Genomic DNA, 22466 nt, shown 5'->3' with positions numbered 1-22466 from the left:
GCACTTTTGCATGGCTGAGCTCGGGGCGGAGGAGAGCCTCAGCCCAGCCTCCCGCCCTCGGGGCTGCCCGCGCCTCTGCGTTCGCCCCTTCGGGCGTGCGGGCTCCGCCGGGGTTCAGGCTCGGTCCACCCGGGACTCGCCCTGCCCGCACCCTTCCCTGAGCATCCGAGGGGAAATCAGGTGGCCCGGGACCCGGGTGCTGGGCCGGCGGTGCCCTTGGCGAGTCAGCGCCATCCCAGAGCCCCGAGCGCCCAGGCTGTGGCGAGGGCCCGGGACACTAGGCTTGTCCGAGGTAGGGCAGTTTCAGGGACGGCCCCTCGCGTGAACCCCCCTCCACCCTCCCGGTTACACCCGCCGGTACACGCTTGCCTCGGCCCGGGTGCGGGGCTGGGGAAGGGGAGCCGCAGAAGTGTTGGGGGTGGCGCGATGGGGGCGGGGGGCGGTCCGGGTCCACCGCGAAGACCCTGAGCTGGGGGCGGGGATCTGGGACCCCCCGCTCGGCGCCCCCTCCGTTCGCTGAGAACCTCTCTTCGGTAGAGGGAAAGGGGGCGGGAGCAGAGGTGTTCCTCTGACGGCGGCAGTGGAAGCAGACAGACTGACAGACACGCGGCCAACAGTGCAGCCCCCCCGGGCTCGTCCCCGGGCACGCCAGCTCCTTTGGCAGAGACCGGGCCGGGCGCCGCAGCCCGCTGTGGTCCAGAGGCAGTGGGGGCGCGCGGCTGCGAGGCCGCGGGAGGGAGGAGCAGCCCCGCCGGCTCAGGTGGCCCCGCCGGCCCCGCTCCGGGCCCCTCTCTGAACACCTGTCTCCGCCCGGGAGTTCACTTCGGAACTCCGAAAGTTGGTTGCAAAGCAGCATTCACCTCCCTTCCTTCCCCAGCACCAGCTCTCCCCTCGGCTGCTCCTCACCCCACCCCCCGCCCTGCCTCCCTCGGCTCCCTCCTCACCCCTCCCCGCCTCCCTCTCCCCTGCGCGCCGCCCGCACCCCACAAAATATTGGGGTGGGGGTTTCCGGGGGAGGGGGATAGAAACGCTTCGGGTCGCGTCTCTGCCTCTCTCTCTTGCTCTCCCTCTTGGAGACGTACAAATCCTGACAAGTGAAACTTGAAGGTGTTTACCTTGTCATCAGCATGTAAGCTAATTATCTCGGGCAAGATGTAGGCTTCTATTGTCTTGTTGCTCTAGCGCTTACGCCCCGCCTCTGGTAGCTGCCTAAAACCTGGCGCCGGGCTAAAACAAACGCGAGGCAGCCCCCGAGCCTCCACTCAAGCCAATTAAGGCGGACTCGGTCCACTCGGTTACGTGTACATCCAACAAGATCCGCGCTAAGGTAACACCAGAATATTTGGCAGAGGGAGAAAAAAAAAAAAGCAGCGAGTCTTCGCCTTCCCCCTCTCCCTTTTTTTTCCTCCTCTTCCTTCCTCCTCCAGCCGCCGCCGAATCATGTCGATGAGTCCAAAGCACACGACTCCGTTCTCAGTGTCTGACATCTTGAGTCCCCTGGAGGAAAGCTACAAGAAAGTGGGCATGGAGGGCGGCGGCCTCGGGGCCCCGCTGGCGGCGTACAGGCAGGGCCAGGCGGCTCCGCCGGCGGCGGCCATGCAGCAGCACGCCGTGGGCCACCACGGCGCGGTCACCGCCGCCTACCACATGACGGCGGCGGGGGTGCCCCAGCTCTCGCACTCCGCCGTGGGGGGCTACTGCAACGGCAACCTGGGCAACATGAGCGAGCTGCCGCCGTACCAGGACACCATGCGGAACAGCGCCTCGGGCCCCGGATGGTACGGCGCCAACCCGGACCCGCGCTTCCCCGCCAGTAAGTGAGGCCGCCCCGCCGCGGGGCCGCGTGCTCGGCGCGGGAGGAGCGGGGAGAGCCGCCCGAGAGGCGCGGCGCCTGCCGGCTGCGCGCGGGACGGCAGGCTGGGCGCCGGGCAGCGGCGCCAGGGAGTCGGGCGCGGGAGCTGGGGTCCTTCCCCCTGTCGGACTGAGGGGCTCCACGAGAGGGACACTTAATAGCGGGACCTGCAGGCAGGTGCCGGTATCAAGCGTGTCCCAAATGCAGCCGACTGGCCGCTCTGCCCCACGCTGGAGACTTCTGAGCGCCGACGGAGGCGCCCCCTCACTTAGGGAGTCAGGGCAAGTTGGCCGCGGAAAGGCGCGGCCTGGCCGGGCGGGGGGCTGCCGAGCCGGGGCGCTCGGGCGCGGGGCCGGCCTCTCCACGCTTTAATCAGGTGGGAGGGCGCGCGGCTCCAGAGCGGGATCTCAATGGCCAAGCAAGGGCTTGCACGGGGGCTGACAAGAGAGAGGGGCCACGAGGCAAAGCGCGCTGGGGCGTTAGCTTTCTGAACACCTCTACCTCCTAAGCTCCTAAAGTTGGGGTCTTACCGTCGAACCCGACCTCCTGGCCAGGGCCCCGTTCGCCGCCGGTTAAGCCCGCGACTCTTGCCACGGTTGGGTACGAAAGGAACAACCGTGCTTTTTGGGTGGAGCGCTGACACTGAGGAAGGGAGCCGGGGCTGAGGCGGGAGCGCTCTAGTGAACCCCTCAACGGCACGGCCAGGGCGGGCGCTGGCGCTCCCCGCGACTCAGCTGCTCGGGGCGAGGCGGTCTAGGTGAGGAGCGCGCCGTCGGGGCCGGGCTCGGCCGGCCAAAAGCGGACGGGAGAGGTGGCCTGGCCCGGCCTGGCCCCGGCCGACGCTGTGCGTTTGTCGCTTACAGTCTCCCGCTTCATGGGCCCGGCGAGCGGCATGAACATGAGCGGCATGGGCGGCCTGGGCTCACTGGGGGACGTGAGCAAGAACATGGCCCCGCTGCCAAGCGCACCGCGCCGGAAGCGCCGGGTGCTCTTCTCCCAGGCCCAAGTGTACGAGCTGGAGCGACGCTTCAAGCAACAGAAATACCTGTCGGCGCCCGAGCGCGAGCACCTGGCCAGCATGATCCACCTGACGCCCACGCAGGTCAAGATCTGGTTCCAGAACCACCGCTACAAGATGAAGCGCCAAGCCAAGGACAAGGCGGCACAGCAGCAGCTGCAGCAGGACAGCGGCGGCGGCGGGGGAGCTGGGTGCCCGCAGCAGCAGCAGGCGCAGCAGCAGTCGCCGCGCCGCGTGGCTGTGCCGGTCCTGGTGAAAGACGGCAAACCCTGCCAGGCGGGGGCCCCGGCGCCCGGCGCCGCCAGCCTGCAGGGTCACGCGCAGCAGCAGGCGCAGCAGCAGGCGCAGGCCGCGCAGGCGGCGGCGGCGGCGATCTCCGTGGGCAGCGGCGGCCCCGGCCTGGGCGCACACCCGGGCCACCAGCCCGGCAGCGCCGGCCAGTCGCCGGACCTGGCGCACCACGCCGCTAGCCCCGCGGCGCTGCAGGGCCAGGTCTCCAGCCTGTCCCACCTGAACTCCTCGGGCTCGGACTACAGCACCATGTCCTGCTCCACCTTGCTATACGGTCGGACCTGGTGAGAGGACGCTGGGCCGAGCCGAGCCCAGCGCACTGCCTCGTCCTGTCCCCCTTGCCCGACGCACACACCAACCACCCGGCTCTCCAAGCGCTTCAGCTTTTCTTAACAACCTGTCCAGTTCAGACCACGGGGAAATCACAAAGGCCCAACAGCTGGACGCCTTTTCTTTTCTTTGTTCCTAAAATTTGTGGAAAATTTTTAAAAGAAAATACAAACAACCAAGCGAATCCAATTCTTTAAGAAGCCTTTAAACAGAGAAGGACAAAACTAGAACAGCTTTCGGGGTGTCTTTTAAGTGGTTGAAATGGGGTTCCCACGCTCGGGCGGGGCATAGTTTGGAGGGGCTCTGTGCTGACACTGTTCTGTACTCTAAAGGTCGCAAACTTCACTCTGGGTACACTGTGCCAGCAAAGTGGGCTCGCTTGTAAATACCAGGGTTCCTTTGAAGGGGAGACAGGGGCCGAGGAGAGGAAAGACACTGCGACAGAACCCGCCTGTCACTGACACAAAGGAAATGGCCCTCCCGGCAACCTCCGGCTGCCCAGGCTCAGCCTGCGGCCCTGGCTAAAACTGGTTTATGTTTGATGTGAACTTGTAGCTGTAAAACGCTGTCAAAAGTTGGACTAAATCCCTAGTTTTTAGTAATCTGTACACTTTGTTGTAAAAAAAAAAAAGTCCCCGCCCCCAGCCCATCATATTTTTTATGGGTACTGACAACTTTGTGTATATTATCTGGCAGTTTGGTATTTGAAGCGTCAGTCTTTTTTCTGTTGTAACTTATGTAGATATCTGGCTTAAATATAGTTCCTAAGAAGCTTCTAATAAATTATACAAATTAAAAACATTCATTTTCTGATTAAAAACCCACCTTTTGTTTGGTTTTGATTTGGCATTTTTGGTTGAGGAGAGTGGTGACTCATCATTGGCCAGATGGGATTTGAATTGTTTAGTGGCTCAAAGGAACCTGAACGGGCTAAGGAGTCCTGGCCTTCTGCCTCTGAATTAAGTAGAACAAAACCTTGAGCAGTCCTGGGACTCGGCAATAAAGAGGAGAAACGCTAAACCACTTCCATCAGGAGGGAAAAGGAGAAAGAAAGAACTAGACGAAGGGACTAGTTTTCAGAGCCAGGCTTCTGGGTTTTTGAAATCTCAGAAGAATCTACCGTGGTCTTATACAGCTAAGCTAATACCCTTGAGTGAGCTCTTTTTACTAAACCGTTCTCCACTGTAGATTGCAACATCTGTCTTTTATTTCTAATCCTCGCTGAGCGTCTTCGGGATTAGAATTCGGTGGGAGGTTGTTTTTGAAAGTGGAGAAGTTGTTACCAGGTTGTTGTTTTTTTAATGTTTGTGTTTGTTTTCTGCTTTGAACCGGCTATTCCTGAGCAAGGTTGGCCGCGGATGTCCCCTCCCACGGCCTCTCTAACCAGGGGAAGGGTCCAACTGGGCTGCTGGCCTGGGGACACTCTCTCCCACCCTATCCTCTGGATGGGACTTTGAGATCTGGACTTTTGCTCTTTGTTTTACCGGTTTCTATTTCTGGGCTCCTAAATCTTTGTAGTAACCAATCTTTCACCCGCTCCCAACTCCCCACCTCTCCCCATTCACCCTAGGCCCAGCAAAATAAGAACAAGAATAAAAATAAGAATAATCTTTGATGTTTCTTCCTAACTCTTATTTCCGGGTCTCTGTAGTGCCCAGATGTGGCTACTGGGGAACTCTTAGGGTTGCTCTGGGGAGGAGAAGAGAAAGTAGTGGTTGTGGACAGAGATAAGTTGATGGGACTACAACTTCCCTGTGCCACACCCTGATAAACCTATGAAGAAAGGTGGCCAAGTGGGCTGTGGAGAGCTAGCTGCCCCTCGCAGCACTTTTTCCTACTCCTGGAAGTGTTTGCGCGGGCATTGACTCATATTTATCATGTGCTCATTTCTTGTCTACAATTTCAACTTTTCTCTTTCTTGCCTCTCCTCATCATTTCGTCCTCTCTTCTTTTCATTTCATTGAATTTCCACTTCTCTTTCTGACCTACAGCCTCACCCCACAAGAACTTGTCAGGGATGTCGCCAGGCCTTAGGCCTTGTTCGGAAACTGCAGCACTCTTTGTTGACTTCCCGGAGGTTTGCCTTTGGTGAAGCCTCAGGGCCAGAGAGTAGGGCGGGCTTCCTCCGCAGAATTCTGGCTGCTGAGATATGTTTCCAATATCCAGAAGAGACTGGGAGATTCGGACAGGATGGTTGGTTGGGGTTAGGGCATGTGCTAGGTGGGGAAAATCTCAGCAGGCCTCACCCTTTGGAAAACAAGCAGAAATCCTGGAAGTTTGAACACATGTTGGAATGGGCAACAGTGGTCTTAGGACAGAGTGTGAGTGGTCAAGGCACCCAGCTCATGCCTAGGGGATATTTGGCTCTAAAGGTCCCAATTCCTTGGAGGTGGGAGCTTCTGCTCAACATGCCCTGTGCCCAGCACAAGCGTGGGCGGGTACAAGATGGGCAGTGCCGGACAAATGGCCAGGTGCCTGCCATCCCCACCGTCTCCTAGCCGGGAGCAGGTTCCTGACCGTCACAATTTTAATGGGCTGTGGTACTATCAGACTTAGAACACTCACAGTGATAGAGTTTCTATCAAATGCACTGTTCTGCCCACCATTTAGAAAGAGCCAGCTTAATTTGAAGTCTGTTTCCTTGTCCCAGGGAAAGGTAAAGTCAGTCGGTCCATAGATGGGACCAAAACAAATAGGGCCTTGCGGTCCACCAGCTCCCGCACATGGCCAGGAGACTGTGGCTGCAGGAAGAAGCTCTGAGACTCAAGCTGAGACGTCTTTGTAGAAAAATAGATACAGCCTCAGCTCAGAGAAAGACGGCAGCCAGGGGCCAACTCCCACCTCCGCATCGTGGTGGCCGTTTTGGAGCCGATTGCGTCTTCCCCTGCCGCAGACCTCCCTTACCCTAGGTCTCCAGTGTGGAATGTCTGGCCCAGGTCGTGTCTGGCCTCCCCTGAGGGAGAAATCAGCCTTCTGGGGACGCTCCTGGCGCTGAAGTGCCTGAGAGAGCCGGAAGCTCCCCCACGTGCGGGAGCGCCGCAGTTTGCCCCCAGGTCTGGCAAAGTTGAGTGCCCCGCCTAAGCAGCCCACCCATTCCTAGGCCCCACGGGGTTGGGGAGTGGAGAGACTTTGCAGACAGCACCCCCCCTTCCTCCTTCCCCCCACCCTGCCATGTAAACACGAGGACTTTCTGGAGAGCCCTGGAGAGAGGTTCTAGTGGGTTGGGGACCTAAAACCCCAGACTTGGCTTGTTTGATGTTTAGCATCCCAGCGCGTCTCCCACCCCCGCCCCAGCCCGGGGACCCAGCGCTGCGGGCCGCAGAGGCCGGAAAGCAGCCCTCTCGGCTGGCGCGGCCGGAGGCCGGCCCGGGCTCGGGAGCAACGCGCAGTGGGCTCAGCTGCTCTGAGGCAGGAGACCGGCCCGGGCCGCTGCCCCCCCCACCAGAGGCAAGAGCGGGGGCTACTGAGGGCCGCGAGGCCGGGAGGCGGGTGGGGGCGGCGGGCCTGGGAGAGGAGCTGGCCTGGGGGCACCTAGCGAGCTCGGCCCCCCGAGGGAAACCGGAGCCAGGCCGCGGCCGACCCCTGCAGAAACGCTCCGGGCGCTGACTCCCGGAGAAGGGGGACCCGCGCTCCGGCCGAGGGACTCGCAGGACGCAGCCCCCTTCCCGCGGCTAGGGATGGCATGTCAAAGAAGAAGACTCGCTCGGGAGCCTTCGAAGGGATTGTAAATCTTCCGAGGCTGGCGAGGCCTCGCTCTGGCGGTGGGGTCTGCGATTTTGAAACCCCAGAGAAGAATGCTCGCAATTCAGAGGCCACAACCTTCTTCCAGCGCACTCACGGGCTTCTGGGCGTCGGTGAAGGGCTTTCTCCAGCGCGAGTCTCTGCTGCGACCCGAGATAAGAGGAAACGAGAGCGGGATTTTCTGACTTCCAACTCATTAGGGACCAGGTAAGGTCAGCGCTTTCTCTATTATGTCTTTATCTTAAAAGCGGGTCAATTTAAGATAAGGGGAAAAAGTCCAGGATCTGTGTGAACTGTGCTGATAAAGACTGACCCCTTTTCTGAACTAAAAGCAAGCCAGGCAGACCATTCATTTTCTATAAACGAGAGTTGTGAGAAGCTGCGGTGAATTCTGATCGACTATCTCCCGTCTCTCTAGACATCGCCTCCTCCCCCCCCCCCCCAACTATTAGCGAGGGAGCAGCGTGAGCAGAGATATTATTTGTGGAGAACTAGAAAACCGGTTGGGAAATGTGGATCTGAGATGATATGGCTCTTAGACATAGTTTGCTGACTTGTTTGTTTCAAATACGGCTTTCTTTTAGAATGGAAGGAAAGTGACAGACATTAATATTGAGAGAAATGAGTCTGTTTTTTCTTGCTCAGCCAGAACCGTGTTAGGAGAGCCTGGACACCACCTTCCTCTACCCTCCCTACCTTCTTGGCTGGTGTGTTTGTGGTTGTGCAATTGTATTCTTGTAGCTTGAGATCGCCCTCTGTGGGGTCCAATTTGGGCTCCTGCTTCCACTTGGAGTGCAGAAAGTTTTCAGGTGCCTCTTTGGCCAGTAGCTTCTGGAAGGAGTGTCTTATCCCGAGTCACCATCTGTAGTGAGCTTGTCCACCAAGTGGCTGGAGGAATCGGGTATGGGTGGGAGTGAGGACTGCATTTGGTGAAGGGGAGGGCCAGGGTCTGCATGCCTCCTCCCCCGTGTAGTTGTGTTTCTGAACTTTTCCTGATGATTCTCAAAGGAATGGAAGAGGAGCAGGCTCAGCAACCTGACAGCACAGCTTCTGTCTCATCTGAAGCCATAGCTGAAGTGGCTGGCTGCACTTCCCTCTGACAGTGACCTAATGCCCTACTTGGAGGAGGACATCTAGGAACAGACCCAGACTTCTCATTTGACAATGTTTCTCATTTGGTCTCTGCTTCCTAAACATGTATTGTCTTTGTTATTACAAATTGTAACAGTTTTGGAAAGCATGAGGTTTAAATCCATTTTCCTGTCTTATTTCTTTTTTAGTTACTTGCAGCACACAGCAGTATATTCGATCACTATTAGTGCTCTGCTTGAAATGAAAATAAACATTTTAAAAATTGCAGGCAATATGCCTTACCAAAGAGGACTTTTCCCTCCAACATAGTAATGGCATCTGATTCTGCCCACTCTGTATGTAGGCACAAGTGGTTGCATACAGACACCTGTCCATGTGTGTAGTATAGAAGTTTGTGCACTCTTGTATCTATCTTATATGTCTATTTTATAATAGGCTTAAAAAGAAAAATTTTAATCTGGGATTCTCCTAGTCGGGATCTTAGAGAACCTGTTAGATGCAAGGAAGTTGAGCCTATTCATGACCTCAATTAAGATGTCACATAAAACTGAGTTTTCCTTTAAAGAATCAAGTAAACAAAAACTTTCCTTAGTTTTACCAACTGTGAAGGTATCTTCACATGACACTTGAGAACTAATTATGTTATAGGGGAAATATTAAAATTTATTATTAAAGAAAGGAAACTTGTTGCCCAAGTCACACAGCTGCAGATGAGATTTCTTAAAGCAATCTGTAAAAAATTGTTTTCATGTGCTGCATGTACATTACCCACTAATAAAAGTCATTAATATAAATCGTTTGTTACTATTACCAGTTAACAAAAACAAATGGAAATGTTTTTGACCCTTGCTTGTAGCAAATGCTCCCCCCAAGCCCCCTCGTGTCCTTCCTGGTGTAGTGGAAATAAGAGAGCAGGTCTGAGTGTAGTCGCCAAGAAAAGACAAACTTTTTCTTCTCCCTTTCCCGATTTCACACATTTCCAGGAATCCTGTCATTGACTGTCAGATAGAATTGTCAATAACAACAGGCTTTTGGTGCCATATTAAACACTCATTTCTAGGGATTTTGGTGATTGTTGATAGTGTCATTTCTACAAAATCAAAGCTGTTAGCCATATGAAAAGTGTCCCTGGATACCCTTCCCCATGGAAGCCACATAGTCTTTCTTGTGAAAATCACAAGGCATCTACATTGCCCATCACTCTCCCTCCTCCCGATGCAGTTGCTTGAAGGTGGCCACAGCTCTGGGAAAATAAGGGTTTATTTGGTCCTCGTGCCACCGATTTACCTGATCTCTCCAGAACACACTGGGCTGAGTGTGTGCGTGCAGATGTAAACCTGGGAATTACCGCAATAACACGAAGAAGACTGAGTGCTGGTGCCTCTAAGCTAGCTGCTTGCTCTGTTCTAACTATAAGACCTGGTCAATGACTTAAGGCATCTGGCTATGCTTGTGTATAGAGGAGACCTCGGAAGTTAGTGACCCTGCAGGCGCCCCCAGAGCACAGGTTTCTAAGCAGACGTGGAGCGGTAGGCTCATTCAGAGGAGACTGAAGCTTCAGGGGATGGACCCCTCTCCTAGCCTGGCCACTCGCAAGGTCTGCAAGGGTGGGGACTAAGGGAAGCGGAGCAAACTGGGCACGGCGACTTCATCCTTCCCTTCTGAGTGTGCTTCAGAAAGCATTGCAACCCTTGCACCACAGGCGTGCGCAGAGCACACAGCCCCACTTTTAGCCAAGGCTAGAAGTTGTGCTTGGTTCATTATCACTTACCACCCTGCTATATTTACAGAAAGGTTGATTACTGCTCCCTGGCAGGACTGCTGAGGCTGAGGCCTAGGTGTGGTAAATATTGAAAGTGCTGCAATCTGTCAGACCCGCAACTCACACAGCAGGTAAAGCTCAGATATCTGTCCACACATCACCTGGGTTTCAAATGGAAATCAAACTGGAGAACCTTTGGAAATAGTTAATAGAAAGCCAACCCACCCACAGCCATAATTTAGCACTAGATGGGGGCAGAGAAAAATCTTTGAGACCTATAGTAATATACAAGAACCTTCATCGCATCTCTACCAGCCGCATTTTACTCTTCCTGTATGACTGTTTCTCAACAACTATAATGCCACACCATCCCAAAATTAGTTGTTGAAAATTCTCAACATGGTTAAATACCTAGATTTTGTTGGTTGGGTGTCTTTGGAAGCTGGGAGTTTGTGTGTATGTAGTAAGACAAGAGAGAAAAGGAGAGGGGACCAGAAAAGAGGGGAGGAGAGGGGAGGAGGGAGGAACAACTGTGACTAGTGAATGTGTGTGGGATTCTGCTGGTGCTTTTGATACAGCTGAGAGCCGTGCTGGTTATAACTGGTCTTTAGGTCAGAGTGTTGGGGCGGGGTGATATAGAATGTTTGGTGTTTCAAGGGTGATGCTAGTGGGGAGGGCAGGGGAGCCCACTGGGAGGCAGTGCCTGTACCGTGTATTTGCCTTGGGCCAGTAATACAATGGCAATGTAATTATCTAACTGAAACATGCTCAAATGGCAGAAAGTTGCAAAATAGATTTACCTCCCTGAGAAGAGAGGGAGCTGGTTACAGAGGTCTGCAGCCATCATCCTTTTTTCAATACATTTTAAACAAGAGGATCTAGGGAGTGATTCTGATTCAATACACATAATCAGTTTGCAAGTCTTATTTCCATTTGAAAACAGGGCCATTTGCAATCATAAGAGCCGGACCGGCTGAAAGATACCGGTGCTCTCCGAGCAGATGATGGGTGACAGAATCTGCAGGCAAGCGCTAAATATTTTCTTCAAGCCTCAGACGTTATGCACCAGTCCTTAGTCCTGTTTTATTTTGAATCGAATACTCCTGTTGAATATATAACTTAATTGCTTTAAAAATCCAGACTCCATTTGGAGGGGGAAAACCCGGCAAGAAAGGAGAGAAACAATGTTTGTGCTTCTCCTCGGCGCTGGTTGAGAGTCATTTCGAGAAGAGTCCACAGATACAAGATTTGATGAAAAATACAACCTTCTTTCTAAAGGAAGGGCGGCCGGGAGAGGCTGTCCGGGGCTAAAATTCGCGGGTGGAAGCGGCGAAGCCCTGCCTGGGTGTGGCGGGGACCAGCCGGTGTTTGCGGGCCAGGGCTCAGAGCCGCGACCAAGGCCCGGGGGCCGGCTGCGCGGCCACCCAGTGGCACAGCCAAATAATACCTGGAAGCCCCTCGAGACCCCGCGTTTTCAAGTTGACTGTCAGGGGTTTCAGCTAAAAGTGTGGGCACTGAAAATCTCCACTTATTATCTGGCTATTTGTCTTAGAAAGTTTTAGTGTCCAAGCGGAAGCAGATGTCTGGGATACCCCTTCCCTGCCCGTGGCCTCTGTACTCCTCACCACCTTCGGGCTCCCCTACAGCTCGTGTCCTAGGCCTCCGCCCCCCCCCCCACCCCGTGGCCGCCCTTCCCATACCCAGCGCCAGGCACCGCCGTCTGCCCCCCCCCCCCCCCCCACTTAGCAGCCCCCACCTCTTGCTCAGGCCAGCCAGTGGTTCTTCATCCATTCCACTCCCGGAAACACCCCAAACCTTTTCTGGAGACCACGCCAAGAAGTCTGGTGGGCAGATGAGTAGAAATTTTCTGTGTATTTCAATTCCAGAATATATATATGTATATTTGATCACTGGGTTCCGACAATGATACAAACCCTAACTGAAAGAAATTTTGATAACATATTTTTTGAACAAATAAAATCAAACAAACAAACTGCTGCTGTTTCCCTGATGAGCTTTCCTAAGGAAAAGGGAGATAATTGTCTCTGCACAGATACCAGTATCTAATGAACTTTCTAATTGTTTGAAACTCATTAACAGTGTATGCTCAATGCCCATTCCACTTTTAGTTTGAAAGGGCATGATTTATTAACCTCAAGTTGGTGCCTCTTGGGCAGGCGCTGTGTTTTTAGATGTCCTTGCAAAGCTTTATTGCCTCTGAAAAGATCTCAGGAGAGCCACAAGATGGAGGGGGCATGTGTGATAAAATAAGGGTGTAAGGATTGTACACAAGTCTTGCTGTCTTGCTCAATTTTCTGCAAAATTTATCTCCAAAGCCCCGGTTTTTTCTTTAAACAGATGTCAAATTATAGCGTCCACAAAGATCTGAAGACATCTCTCTCTCTGTCTCTCTCTCACACAACAGCTGTAAACTCTCTAGATTTTTTTCTTCTCTAGAACCCATTCCCTGGATAAACAAGAGTGGTTCTGGGGCACTAATTCACCCCAAGCCATGGGGAAAGGTCAGGCCTTCCACAACAGGGAGTTTCCAGGTTCCCTATATTCTGTAAACTGGGAGCACAGATCTACCAGAACTGATGGGAGTGAGGATGAGGCTGGGACCAATAGAATCCAATCAGCTAGGGTGAGCAAGAGCTAGTTCACCTACCTGAAGAAAGGTCCCAGCCTAGGCTTGGCTGGGCAGACAGAGGGTTGCACAAGAATGTGCCCGAAACATCAGAGAGCCAGAGCAGGCGTGGAAGGCAGGAAGTTTCAGCCATCTAACGGGCCCATACAGATATGGAGACTACAGGATTATTTCAGAGAGTGGTGGTTGATTTGTGCTGATTCCTCTCCACTCTCCTGGTCCTCCCTGGGAGCCAAGGATACCCAGGTTCAGAACTGTGGCCTCATCAGGAGCAATCCCAGTCAGGGAGAAGAAACCTCAGCCTGTCTTCCTCAGGGAGCCCCCTCCCTGTCTCCCAAGGCAGGAGACCCTGCCAAGGGCCCAAAGGTCATCTGCAGGAGCATTGTGGTTTTATATTTATAGTTGGATGTGATTTTATCTACTTTTCATTAGTTTCCACCTCATTTTCTATTTTGAGATTTCAGTGCCTCTGTTTTACTTGCTTTCTTGTCCAATTCCAGCCTCACAGCACAGTCTTATTTCACAGGCAGTTTGATATCATTTTCCTAATGTCACTACTAGGAAAAGCAGATAAAGTGGGCTCGCTAAGCCATAAAGAATGAGAGCCAGTAAGGTCCACGTGGGAGGCCAGTTGGCGGGATGAAAAAGACCAGAGAATCGCCAAGGTCACCCTATCAGGGGACTAGCGAGAAAAATTACAAAAGCAAAGAGAAGCCGCAGCGCAGAGAAACTCAATTAATGTCAGTAGATAGGAAGGAAAGAATGAATACAGCCCCGACCTGAGGTATATGCTTGGTTTGGTCAGGAGTAGAACAGGATGAGGAAGAAGCAGATGTGTGTATAGCTGTTTCTCTCTGAACTGAGCGGCAAATCTAACAACCCCTTCCTTCCATACGGCCAGAATTTAAGAATAGGGACTTTCTGCCCGAGCAAATTAAAAGGCCACGGAGCTAAGGAGCGAGGGACGGGGGTTAGCCTGCCAGACTCCAGCCTGCTCCTCCAGCCTGGCCAGCTCAGGGCTCCGCACTCTGGGGAGGAAGAAAATCGGGGGAGGTGGGGGGCGGGCCTGGAGAGCAGAGGATGCAGCCACCGGGAGAAGGAATAGTCGCTTCTGAAAACTAACGTGGGAACACAAAAATCTTTTCTTTCGCGCAAGTGCCTCACCCCTCTTCTCTGCAGTTGAAGAAGAGACTAGAAGCAAGAGAACCTCTGGCTCTTTCCTGACCCTGGTGGGTGTGCAGCGCCCCCTTTCGTTCCTGCCAGCGCGGCCTCGAAGGAGGCGCCACAAGAGCGAGCCCCGGCGGCCTGGGAAGATGGCAGAGCGGTTCCGCTGGAACTCGGAGCTGAGGCCTTCCGCTGCCCTCACCTTCGGGTTCTGAGCCACGTCCCAGGCCGGAAAGCAGGACCAACGAGGGCCACCGGCTCTCTGCCCTCAGCCGTCCTGGTCCTGCCGCCGGCGGGCCTGTCCGGAGCCGCGCGCGCCCCCGCGACCTCCCTGTCCGCGGCCTCGGAGCCCGCCCTGAGGCGCGCCCGCAGTCCTGTCCGCTCCCGCGCTCTGCCCCCGGGGTGAGGGGCGGCCCGCCCCGCCCGCCGTCCGCGGTCACCACCCCCTCCGCCTCCTCCCCGCCACCCTAGCCCGCTTGCGAGTTTCTCTGAGGGCCTTGATCCCGGGCCCTTCCTTTGTCAGGGTCACGCACACACTGGGAATGTTTTAGCGGCAACACACCAACCCCCGCATCCCCCGGCAGGCCGCTGTGCGGGGAGAGCCTCGTCCGGTTGGAACCGCAGAAGGGAACACGTGGGACGCCTCCCGGCCTGTGCAGCGCAGGCCCCCTCGGCAAGGCCCGGGGCCCGCGCCCGCGCGTCAGGCCGGGAGCGCGACCCCCGCCGGGCCGGGCTGGGCGGGGCCGGAGGGCGGCTGCCCGGACCGCCCGGCGTCGCGCCCGCAGCTCGGCCCGCAGCTCGGGGCAGCCGCCCGCGCCAGCCCTGCCCGGCCGCGGCTCCTTCGGGAAGGACTCGGAGTCGGCGTGGCCGTCCAGCGGCCGGTGCCGGGCGCCCGGCTTCTGCCCCTTCGCGTACCTCTTTAATATTCTTCGGTAATTTCGGAGGCGAAGATGTTCAACTTTGGGGGGAATTTGTTTCATCTCCCCGAAATTTAGAAAGGGAGCCTTCAAAAGTCTTGATGCTTGTGTTTATTATTTTTTTTTCTAGCATTCCACTGAATACGAAGCCACGGATCAAATCCCGTCACTCATTTGGGGTTAGCTTCTACCGATATTTCACACGGAAAACAAAACTGGGCCTCTCTTATTTGTACTTGTCCTTAACCTTTGCAGCCACTGCTGTAGATGCGGCTCTGTCCATTCTCTAATAGATTTTACCAGGGGCTGGTGACAGAGAACTGATTTCTTTTCTATTAGGGTTTAGCACATCTTTGTTGAAGACCTGTAGAATGACCAGGGATTAGATTTGCATCTCTTAGACGCCCTGTGTGGTCTTTGTGCGAACCTTGTAACTGTTAAAAATGACTTGTTAGGAAGCGTGTGGGCTCTCATCGCTCTCCTTTTGACAGAATGATTGTGAAATTCAGATCGGCCCTGTAGGATTTAGCCCGCAGATTCCACCTGAACCCTAAGCAATTAGACCCTAATCTCACTGCAATCATATTTGAGTTAGGATTTGTTGCACTTTGTTTACTTCAATTAAAGCAGAGGAATAATCCTCCCCCCTCCCCAGCATTTAAAGTGAAATCTCCAGGCGTAAAACCTCAAGACTTCTTAGAAACGGTTTTGGTGGTGAGGTTTCTTTTTCTGTGCGCTTCCTCCTAGTCCTCATGCCCGCCCCTGTCCCATTGAAATAACTCTTTCTTCCCTTGTTGCACGCTAATGCCCCGAGTATCTTCGCAGAGGTTGAATTCAGATCGTCCGGGAACAATTGTATTGAGATGCCGCCAGGTGCGAGGGGCGGCCAAGTTCCCGGCGTCCCCAAGTCCCGGGCTGGGCATTTAGGTCCTGCAGGCACCGAGCTCTCCCACCTTTGCAGCGTGCTGGTCCCTGAGCAAACTCTGGGCAGGGGCGCAGGGCTGGCGTCTCGCTTCCTGCGGCGGAGCAGGCGCTGCCTAGGGGAGCCCACCCCTCGGGGAAGCCTCGAGGTGTTTTAGCTTTCGCCCCGCGGCCTGCGGCGCGTCCGGCGGCGTCGGAGGCGGAGAGGGTGGGCTCACCCGCCGCGTCCTCGTCTCCGCGGGAACCCGCTGGGCCAGCGTTTGACCTCTGCGACTTGGCCCCGCAATCCTCCAGGCCCGGGGCGGCCTCTAGCCGCTCCCTGCCCGGCCCCAGGGCCCAGAGCGCGGGCCTGGGGCGCCTCCGCCTGCCCGGCGGCGGAGGGCCAGCCGCCCAGGTCTGCAGGATCTCAGCAATTGTCAGGGTATTTAACCCGGTGCAGTTCCCAAGGGCCGCCTGCAGTTACTGTCAAGTCAAATCACCTTAGTTGTAGTTCTTGATCTATTTTGACGTTATCGCCTTCTTATCTGGTGCAACTTTATCACTTTTATGTTCTTAGACATCTCATTTTGGGAGACAGATAACAACGACTCTGGATTATTGTTTTGTTTTGTTTTTTCCATTTTGCTCCTACAGAGTTTAGTTCGGTTCCCTACATTACTGCTTCATCTTTCTCAGTTTATACTGACGTAGGAGTCAAGATAGGATGTCAACAAGAGGAATTTTCTGGCACAGAGGACCTCAGTGTCATTTATTTGAGAGGGGAAGAGGGAGACGCCGATTTTAAACTTGCCAATAAACTTTTGAATAGCAAGTGCTCTCATTATCGTTCATCACAGGGGGAAAAATTTATGTTCTTTGTATTTTATTCCATAAGAATTAAGGAAAGCCAGTTTATAATCTACTTCTATCTGCTTTTGCGACTAAAACATTTTAAATGAGGAGAAAGTACTTTGCTGACACTAAGTATTGTATAAATGGGAGCAATGCTAAGTAGTTTAAGTAAGTGGTGCTCTCCCCATATTTTATGAGGAGGAGTCTATTTTAAAGAGACTCATCTCTGGATAATTATTTTAGCTAGTTATTCTTAACTTTATTAAGAATTCTTAAATTTTGAGGGAATGGATGGGAGGAGATGGTCTTGGTGTTAGGGATGAAGGGGAGCAAGACTGTGATAACATCTGAGATCTACCAGGAGTCTTGATCTGCCTTATTGAGGATCCCCACTTTAAATCAATCCTGTGTGCCATCTAGCACAGGTTTTCATCTGTGAGTAGTAACTGTATCAAAACCCTAGTGTGACCATGACAATTGGGTAATCACACACAAGGCATCAATGCTAATGGAGAGATTCTGTAAATATGTTCCTAGTGAATACCCAGATAACAGTCACAGTGGAAGGGTCAGGTGCCACAAATCATATATTTCTCTGCCAAGGGTTGCCAGTCATCTGGGCTTGGAAGGACATTAATAGCCTTTGCATTCTCAGAATACTCTTCTCAGTCTGTGATTTCACTTATGTGACCCTACTTCTGTTATTAAAAAGCTGGCAGGCACAATCAAGGGCAAGCAGGTTGGCTACCTACCCTCCTGGCAGCTCTCCAATATTCCCATTTAGCTGCCAGGAGACAAGGAGAGGAACGAATTAGTCATGTAATCCTGCAGTAGTATCTGGAAAGTACCAGGAAAACTTTAGAGGCAGCAAGTGAGTCCACCAATCAGCCTTGTTTCTAAATTCTCCACTTCATATATATAACAGATCATTCCAGGGGAATTCACTTATGGGAAGGGCAGAGAGAAGAATGATATAAGAAGTGACTGGTGTAGGAGCTCTTGAGAGCAGTTTCTTTGGAAAGGGAGTTGTAAGTGTGTTATTTGATAGTCCCAGTTTTGAAAACTGCCACAAGTAGAAATAGAATTCTCATTAGTAACAGGGAGTAAAAATCAGGAAAAGTGTCCCCTATCTAATAGTAGGAAGAAAAAACCAAGAGCTTTCAATGAAATCTGGAGGATTATTACTTCTTGTCACTGGAACAAACTTCTGGCTCTTCACGTTTGCTTTAGTAGAGAAATTGTTGCTAACTTGCTAAGATTTAGGCGCTCAACTTTCAGAGAAATGTGAAATTGAAATAATATAATAATGGTTTCCCCCTCCTCAAATTGAAACAAATAAGCAATTGACATACAGGGATGTTGTAAAGGCAAAATACATCTCTCTCTAATGTTAGTGTTCTTTCATTAAGGATGCAAAATCAAGGAGTGTAGAATCAGAAAGGTGAGCAAGATTCTCTTTGTTGGCAGGATGGTTCCTTTTATTCTACTTTTACATTGCAAGTGGCTTTGTGATCTAGAATGAACTATCATGATTGATGATAAAGCCATAACTTTTACTAGTAGGTATCATGAAATATAAACAGATTTCATCCAAAAGTCTTCTCCAGGGGATTTACTTGTGTAAGAGGCCCTGTCGCACTTTTTGAACAGAAAAGTACAATTCACTGAAGTATGAGTGTTCAGGAAGGCCAGAAAAGTGTATTTTTAGAAGGCCATTATATTTTCTAATATGTCAGAAGGTTTCTAGATGTGAGATAGAAAAAAACTATTTTTTTCTAAAATTATACTATCATTACATTAGCATATTCTTAAAGAATGGAGATAGATATTACTCATCCACATTACCAGAGGGAAAAAAATATTAAAATCCAGATGACAGATTTGTGCTTTATAATTTAAACAATACTGAATGGTTAACAATCTTCCAAGTTCATTTAAGCAGAAATGAGAGAGAAGCTCTATAACAATGGATTAAAAAAATCTTATTTTACAGATATGTGTAATCCCCTATTTTATTAGCTTATAATGAAAACCATTACTTGTTCTTGCTACTAAGAACTATTTTAGTGTAATGGATGCTTTCAGATGCTCAAGAAAACTGAAGCCTACTTCTTTTTATAAGTTCATGAAGAACTTTCAAATTGTTCCACCCAAGTTGTAGACATAACTATATTTTTCTTGCTTATTAAGTTGTACAGTTAGAATTTATGCTAATGAACATTTTTCATCCTAACATTTTCGCTAGAGAAGTACCCCCCCCAGAATAGAAATCAAGTGAACAGAAGGAAATTCTAAGCTTATATGATTTGATAGTGGTTACATTTCACATTTTTAAATTAGAGGTATAAACAACTATATTCACTTTCCCCCTTTGTGTATCTGCTGTTACCTTTGTATACCTACCTACATGGTGTCTGGCACATGATAGTTGTTCAATAAGTTTGCTGAATGAATGAATTTATGAAACACTGTCCCTATTTCCCTTGCTGTAATCTTTCCTGATATGCAGAAGTGTAAAAATAAAGGAATACAATAAACATTTTTTAAAATGTGAACAAAAACTATTAAAATTCTAGGTGTGATGACTCGAAATGACAGAAAAAAGTCCCCAGCCTATGTAGTTAGCAAAAGAGGAATCACTTACATTCCCCTGCCTATTCAAATAAAAACCAAGAAAATGCTTAAAACAAATAAAACCCTCTAAATCTTAGATACAAAATGAACCATAAAAATGAATACTTGGAAGATCCTTAATTTCTTTTTTTATTTCTATGGTATACCCCTATTCAAGATCTTTAAAATTCTAAATTTCTTCTGAAGTGGTGAGAGGACCAGAAATCCTATGATTATTTTGAAGATGGGGGTGGTAACTAGCCCATGTGGTATCATATACATTAAAAACTAGGGTGGATTGTTAATGGTAATACTGCATAGGGCTGCCCTGTGAAAGGCTGTTCTATGGCCAAGAGGAATAACATCATTATGTAGAAGCAATGGCTACTATTACAGTGTTCCCAAATTTTATACTTTAGTGAACACCTTTCACACTTGAGTAGGGGCTGCAGCATTGGGGCACACTGGAAGCAATGGAATGTAGTCAGGGGGAATAAAAAATTTGTGAGTAGCTTCAGATCTGGGATGCTCTGCGCCTTATACAGGCATTGGCAAAAGTAGGTTTACAGTTGTGAGTATATGAAAAAGTTTATTCTTGTATTATTGTTTATTAATTATCATATTTTATTTGTATTACAACTGCAATTCTACTTTTGCCTACCCAGCTTTTGCCCAAACAGCTATAGGAGCTTCTCTTCATTGATTTGGAAACTGATTCAAAATTATGTGCATTTTAAGGGAAGACCATACTGGCAAATTCTTCTGTATTTAGATGTGAAGCATTTTATCAATATGAGGGTATTGTTTCAAGTGGATAATGTATGTTAATGTACTGAAAGTATCCTTGGTTTCAGCCAAGTGGGGATTCTAGGAGCATTTGCATCCAAGCAGCATTTGCTTAGCAAAATGGGGACAACTAGGAGCCAAACAGCAATAGAACCTCAATAACTAAATCTTAAATCTAAATTCTATTTATTTAAGACCAAAATTCTTGTTTAGAGTACTCATTTGGCACAATGGTACTGTTCTCACTTTCTGTTTATATCCAAATATACATTTATACTTGTAGTGGGTTACAGGTAAGTCTTGTGTTCCCAATAAAAGAGAGCTTTAAAAGAGAATGTTTTCCACCAATGTCTGAATGATGGCGACTCATTATTTACCCTAAATTATCTTCATTCACATATAGGTAGGAGTTGATATTTCATCACCAACTTCATGCTAAAATCAAACCACTATAGTCAGAGAGTGATTATAAAAAAATTGTACTTAGAGAAAATAGTTGATAGAAACCAAAAACAGAGGTTGATACAAATACCCTGCTATCAAGGTACATCCAGTCTGGACATTATACAGAAGAACGAGGGGATATCACCATAAGGTGTAAAGATTCTGTGATAAAAAAATATAGTAGTCTATGTATTGATTTATTTCTTTAGTCAGTAAACAATCACTGGGTGCTTACACCAGGCAAAATACTGGCATGGAGAAAAAGACATGTATCTGACCTCTAATATGATGCATTTGAGGAGACAGGCCTGTAAATAGACAGTACAGGTCAATGTAATGAACAGTGGAATCCTAGGGGAAAAAGCATTTATATTTGGCAGGAGGAGAAAAGGTAACACTCAAGTTCATTCTCAAAGGGGAATGTTATTAGGCATTCCAGGTGGAGGAAACAGCATGTGCAAAAAAGTCCATAGGTGATGAAAAGCATATGTCCAGGGAATCATACCTGGTTTAAATTGCTGGAGCAGAAAGTGTGAGTGAGGAGAATGTTGGGAGTAAAACTGAAGGGATAGCTTGAGTGAAACTTTGATGACCCTGAATGCCAGATTGAGAAGTATAAATTCACCTTGAAGCGGATGGAAAACCACTGAAGAAATTTAAACATCATCAGATTGTGCATTTTAGAAAGACCATGAAGTCAGCAGACTGGAGGATGGATTGGAAGTGGGGACACATTAGTGACAGTGAGACTGGTGTTTGTTTTAACCTGCCTGCTTAGAGGAAAAGTGCTATTTCACTAAATAGAAACAAATCTTCAAATCCTGACAAGAATGAGGGCATAAGGGTATTTTTCAAAGAGGCACCTTTTTAAGGAAATGACTGTTCACTTTGGGTAAAAATTGCTGATTAATTTTGTATGCCCTGTACATATCTATTAGGGTCAAGTGAACCTTGCTCAGTGTTTTTAACTTAATTATATGATTGACATCCACCTGAGCTGACTTCTGTTAACTGTATTGAATGACTGCGTATTGTTGTAGAAAGAGTGCTACCAGAAGTCAGGAGATTTGCCTCTAGTTCATCTTTACATATTAGTCTTTGTAAGACCTTTACCTCTTTGGGCCTCAATTTTCTTAGTTATAAACTGAAGGGCACAATGTAAATTATATGTAATGCCACTTTATTTATATAATGCTATGATTTGCGACTTAGCACTTGTTAATCTCTCCTATTGTTTATCTCTTACAAGAGGAACAAAAATATTTGAAAGATAATTTCAGGATGTGTTATTTGGGGCAAAAATTCTGATTTTATTGCACTATACTGAATACATTTAGCTTTCCTCCTGGAAATAGTAGCATGTTGGTAAGCATGCTACATGAATCACATTTTATCCTCATATAAACAAAAAGAGAACTATTTAATCACTTTCAAAGTTGACTACCTAAATTTTGAATTTAGCTGTAATTTTAGGGTTATGGCCTTTTCTTTCCAAAATGATTTGCTTCTCAGGGCAGATAACTGTATGTTCTCAGAAAGTTAGTATATGGATAAAATTATAATCCTTAAAATTATAGAAAGTGTGTGGCTTCTAATAATACTCTCCTTATTTTAAATTCCACATTTCCTTGGAAACTTCCTGTTATTTAGTGCTCTTTTTCTTTTCTTTTTTCCACTTAAGGGCCTGTTTACATTAGGAATATATCTTCTAGAGCTCTGAGAGTTCATAGGGTTTGTACCTACAAAGCCACACAGCACTGTGTTGCTGTGCTTCAGAGACCCGCAGGGGCCCACAGCAAATCAAAATGTTTTAAATGTATGACATGTGTGAAGTTGATGAGAATTCATAGCTTTTCTCTATCAGGGCTTCTCGAGCTTAAATCACCAGAGGAAGGTGAGTGCAAAGAATTTTATTTAATGTTTTAATTCTAAAATCCTTCCCATCCGTTGTTCATGGTTCCTTGTTTTAACTCTGTTCTGGTAAGCAGTCTACTTACAATATATATATATATATATTCATGCTTTAAATTGCTTTTCAGAATTTTCTGCTTAAACCA

At 49.6% G+C, this 22466-nt stretch overlaps 1 protein-coding gene across 1 annotated transcript; it reads left to right on the top strand.

The window, feature by feature from the left end:
• Window positions 1-1440: 1440 nt before the first annotated feature.
• NKX2-1 (NK2 homeobox 1) lies at window positions 1441-3449 on the top strand. The gene is made up of 2 exons (XM_066276802.1): window positions 1441-1813; window positions 2716-3449. The coding sequence occupies exons 1-2, from the start codon at window positions 1441-1443 to the stop codon at window positions 3447-3449; spliced, it is 1107 nt and encodes a 368-aa protein (XP_066132899.1).
• The last annotated feature ends 19017 nt before the right edge of the window (window positions 3450-22466 follow it).

This window comes from Saccopteryx bilineata, chromosome 4 (assembly GCF_036850765.1).
Source record: "Saccopteryx bilineata isolate mSacBil1 chromosome 4, mSacBil1_pri_phased_curated, whole genome shotgun sequence".
Classification (NCBI taxonomy): Eukaryota; Metazoa; Chordata; class Mammalia; order Chiroptera; family Emballonuridae; genus Saccopteryx; species Saccopteryx bilineata.
The sequence above is the reverse complement of the archived record's forward strand: the minus strand, read 5'-3'. Positions and strand labels throughout refer to the sequence as shown.

What these genes read in the sequence shown, in the direction of transcription:
- NKX2-1 (XM_066276802.1), top strand. Translation starts at nt 1,441, where the DNA reads ATGTCGATGAGTCCAAAGCACACGACTCCGTTCTCAGTGTCTGACATC. An exon ending in GGACCCGCGCTTCCCCGCCA is followed by an intron (nt 1,814 to 2,715) that starts GTAAGTGAGGCC and finishes TGTCGCTTACAG; the next exon opens with TCTCCCGCTTCATGGGCCCG.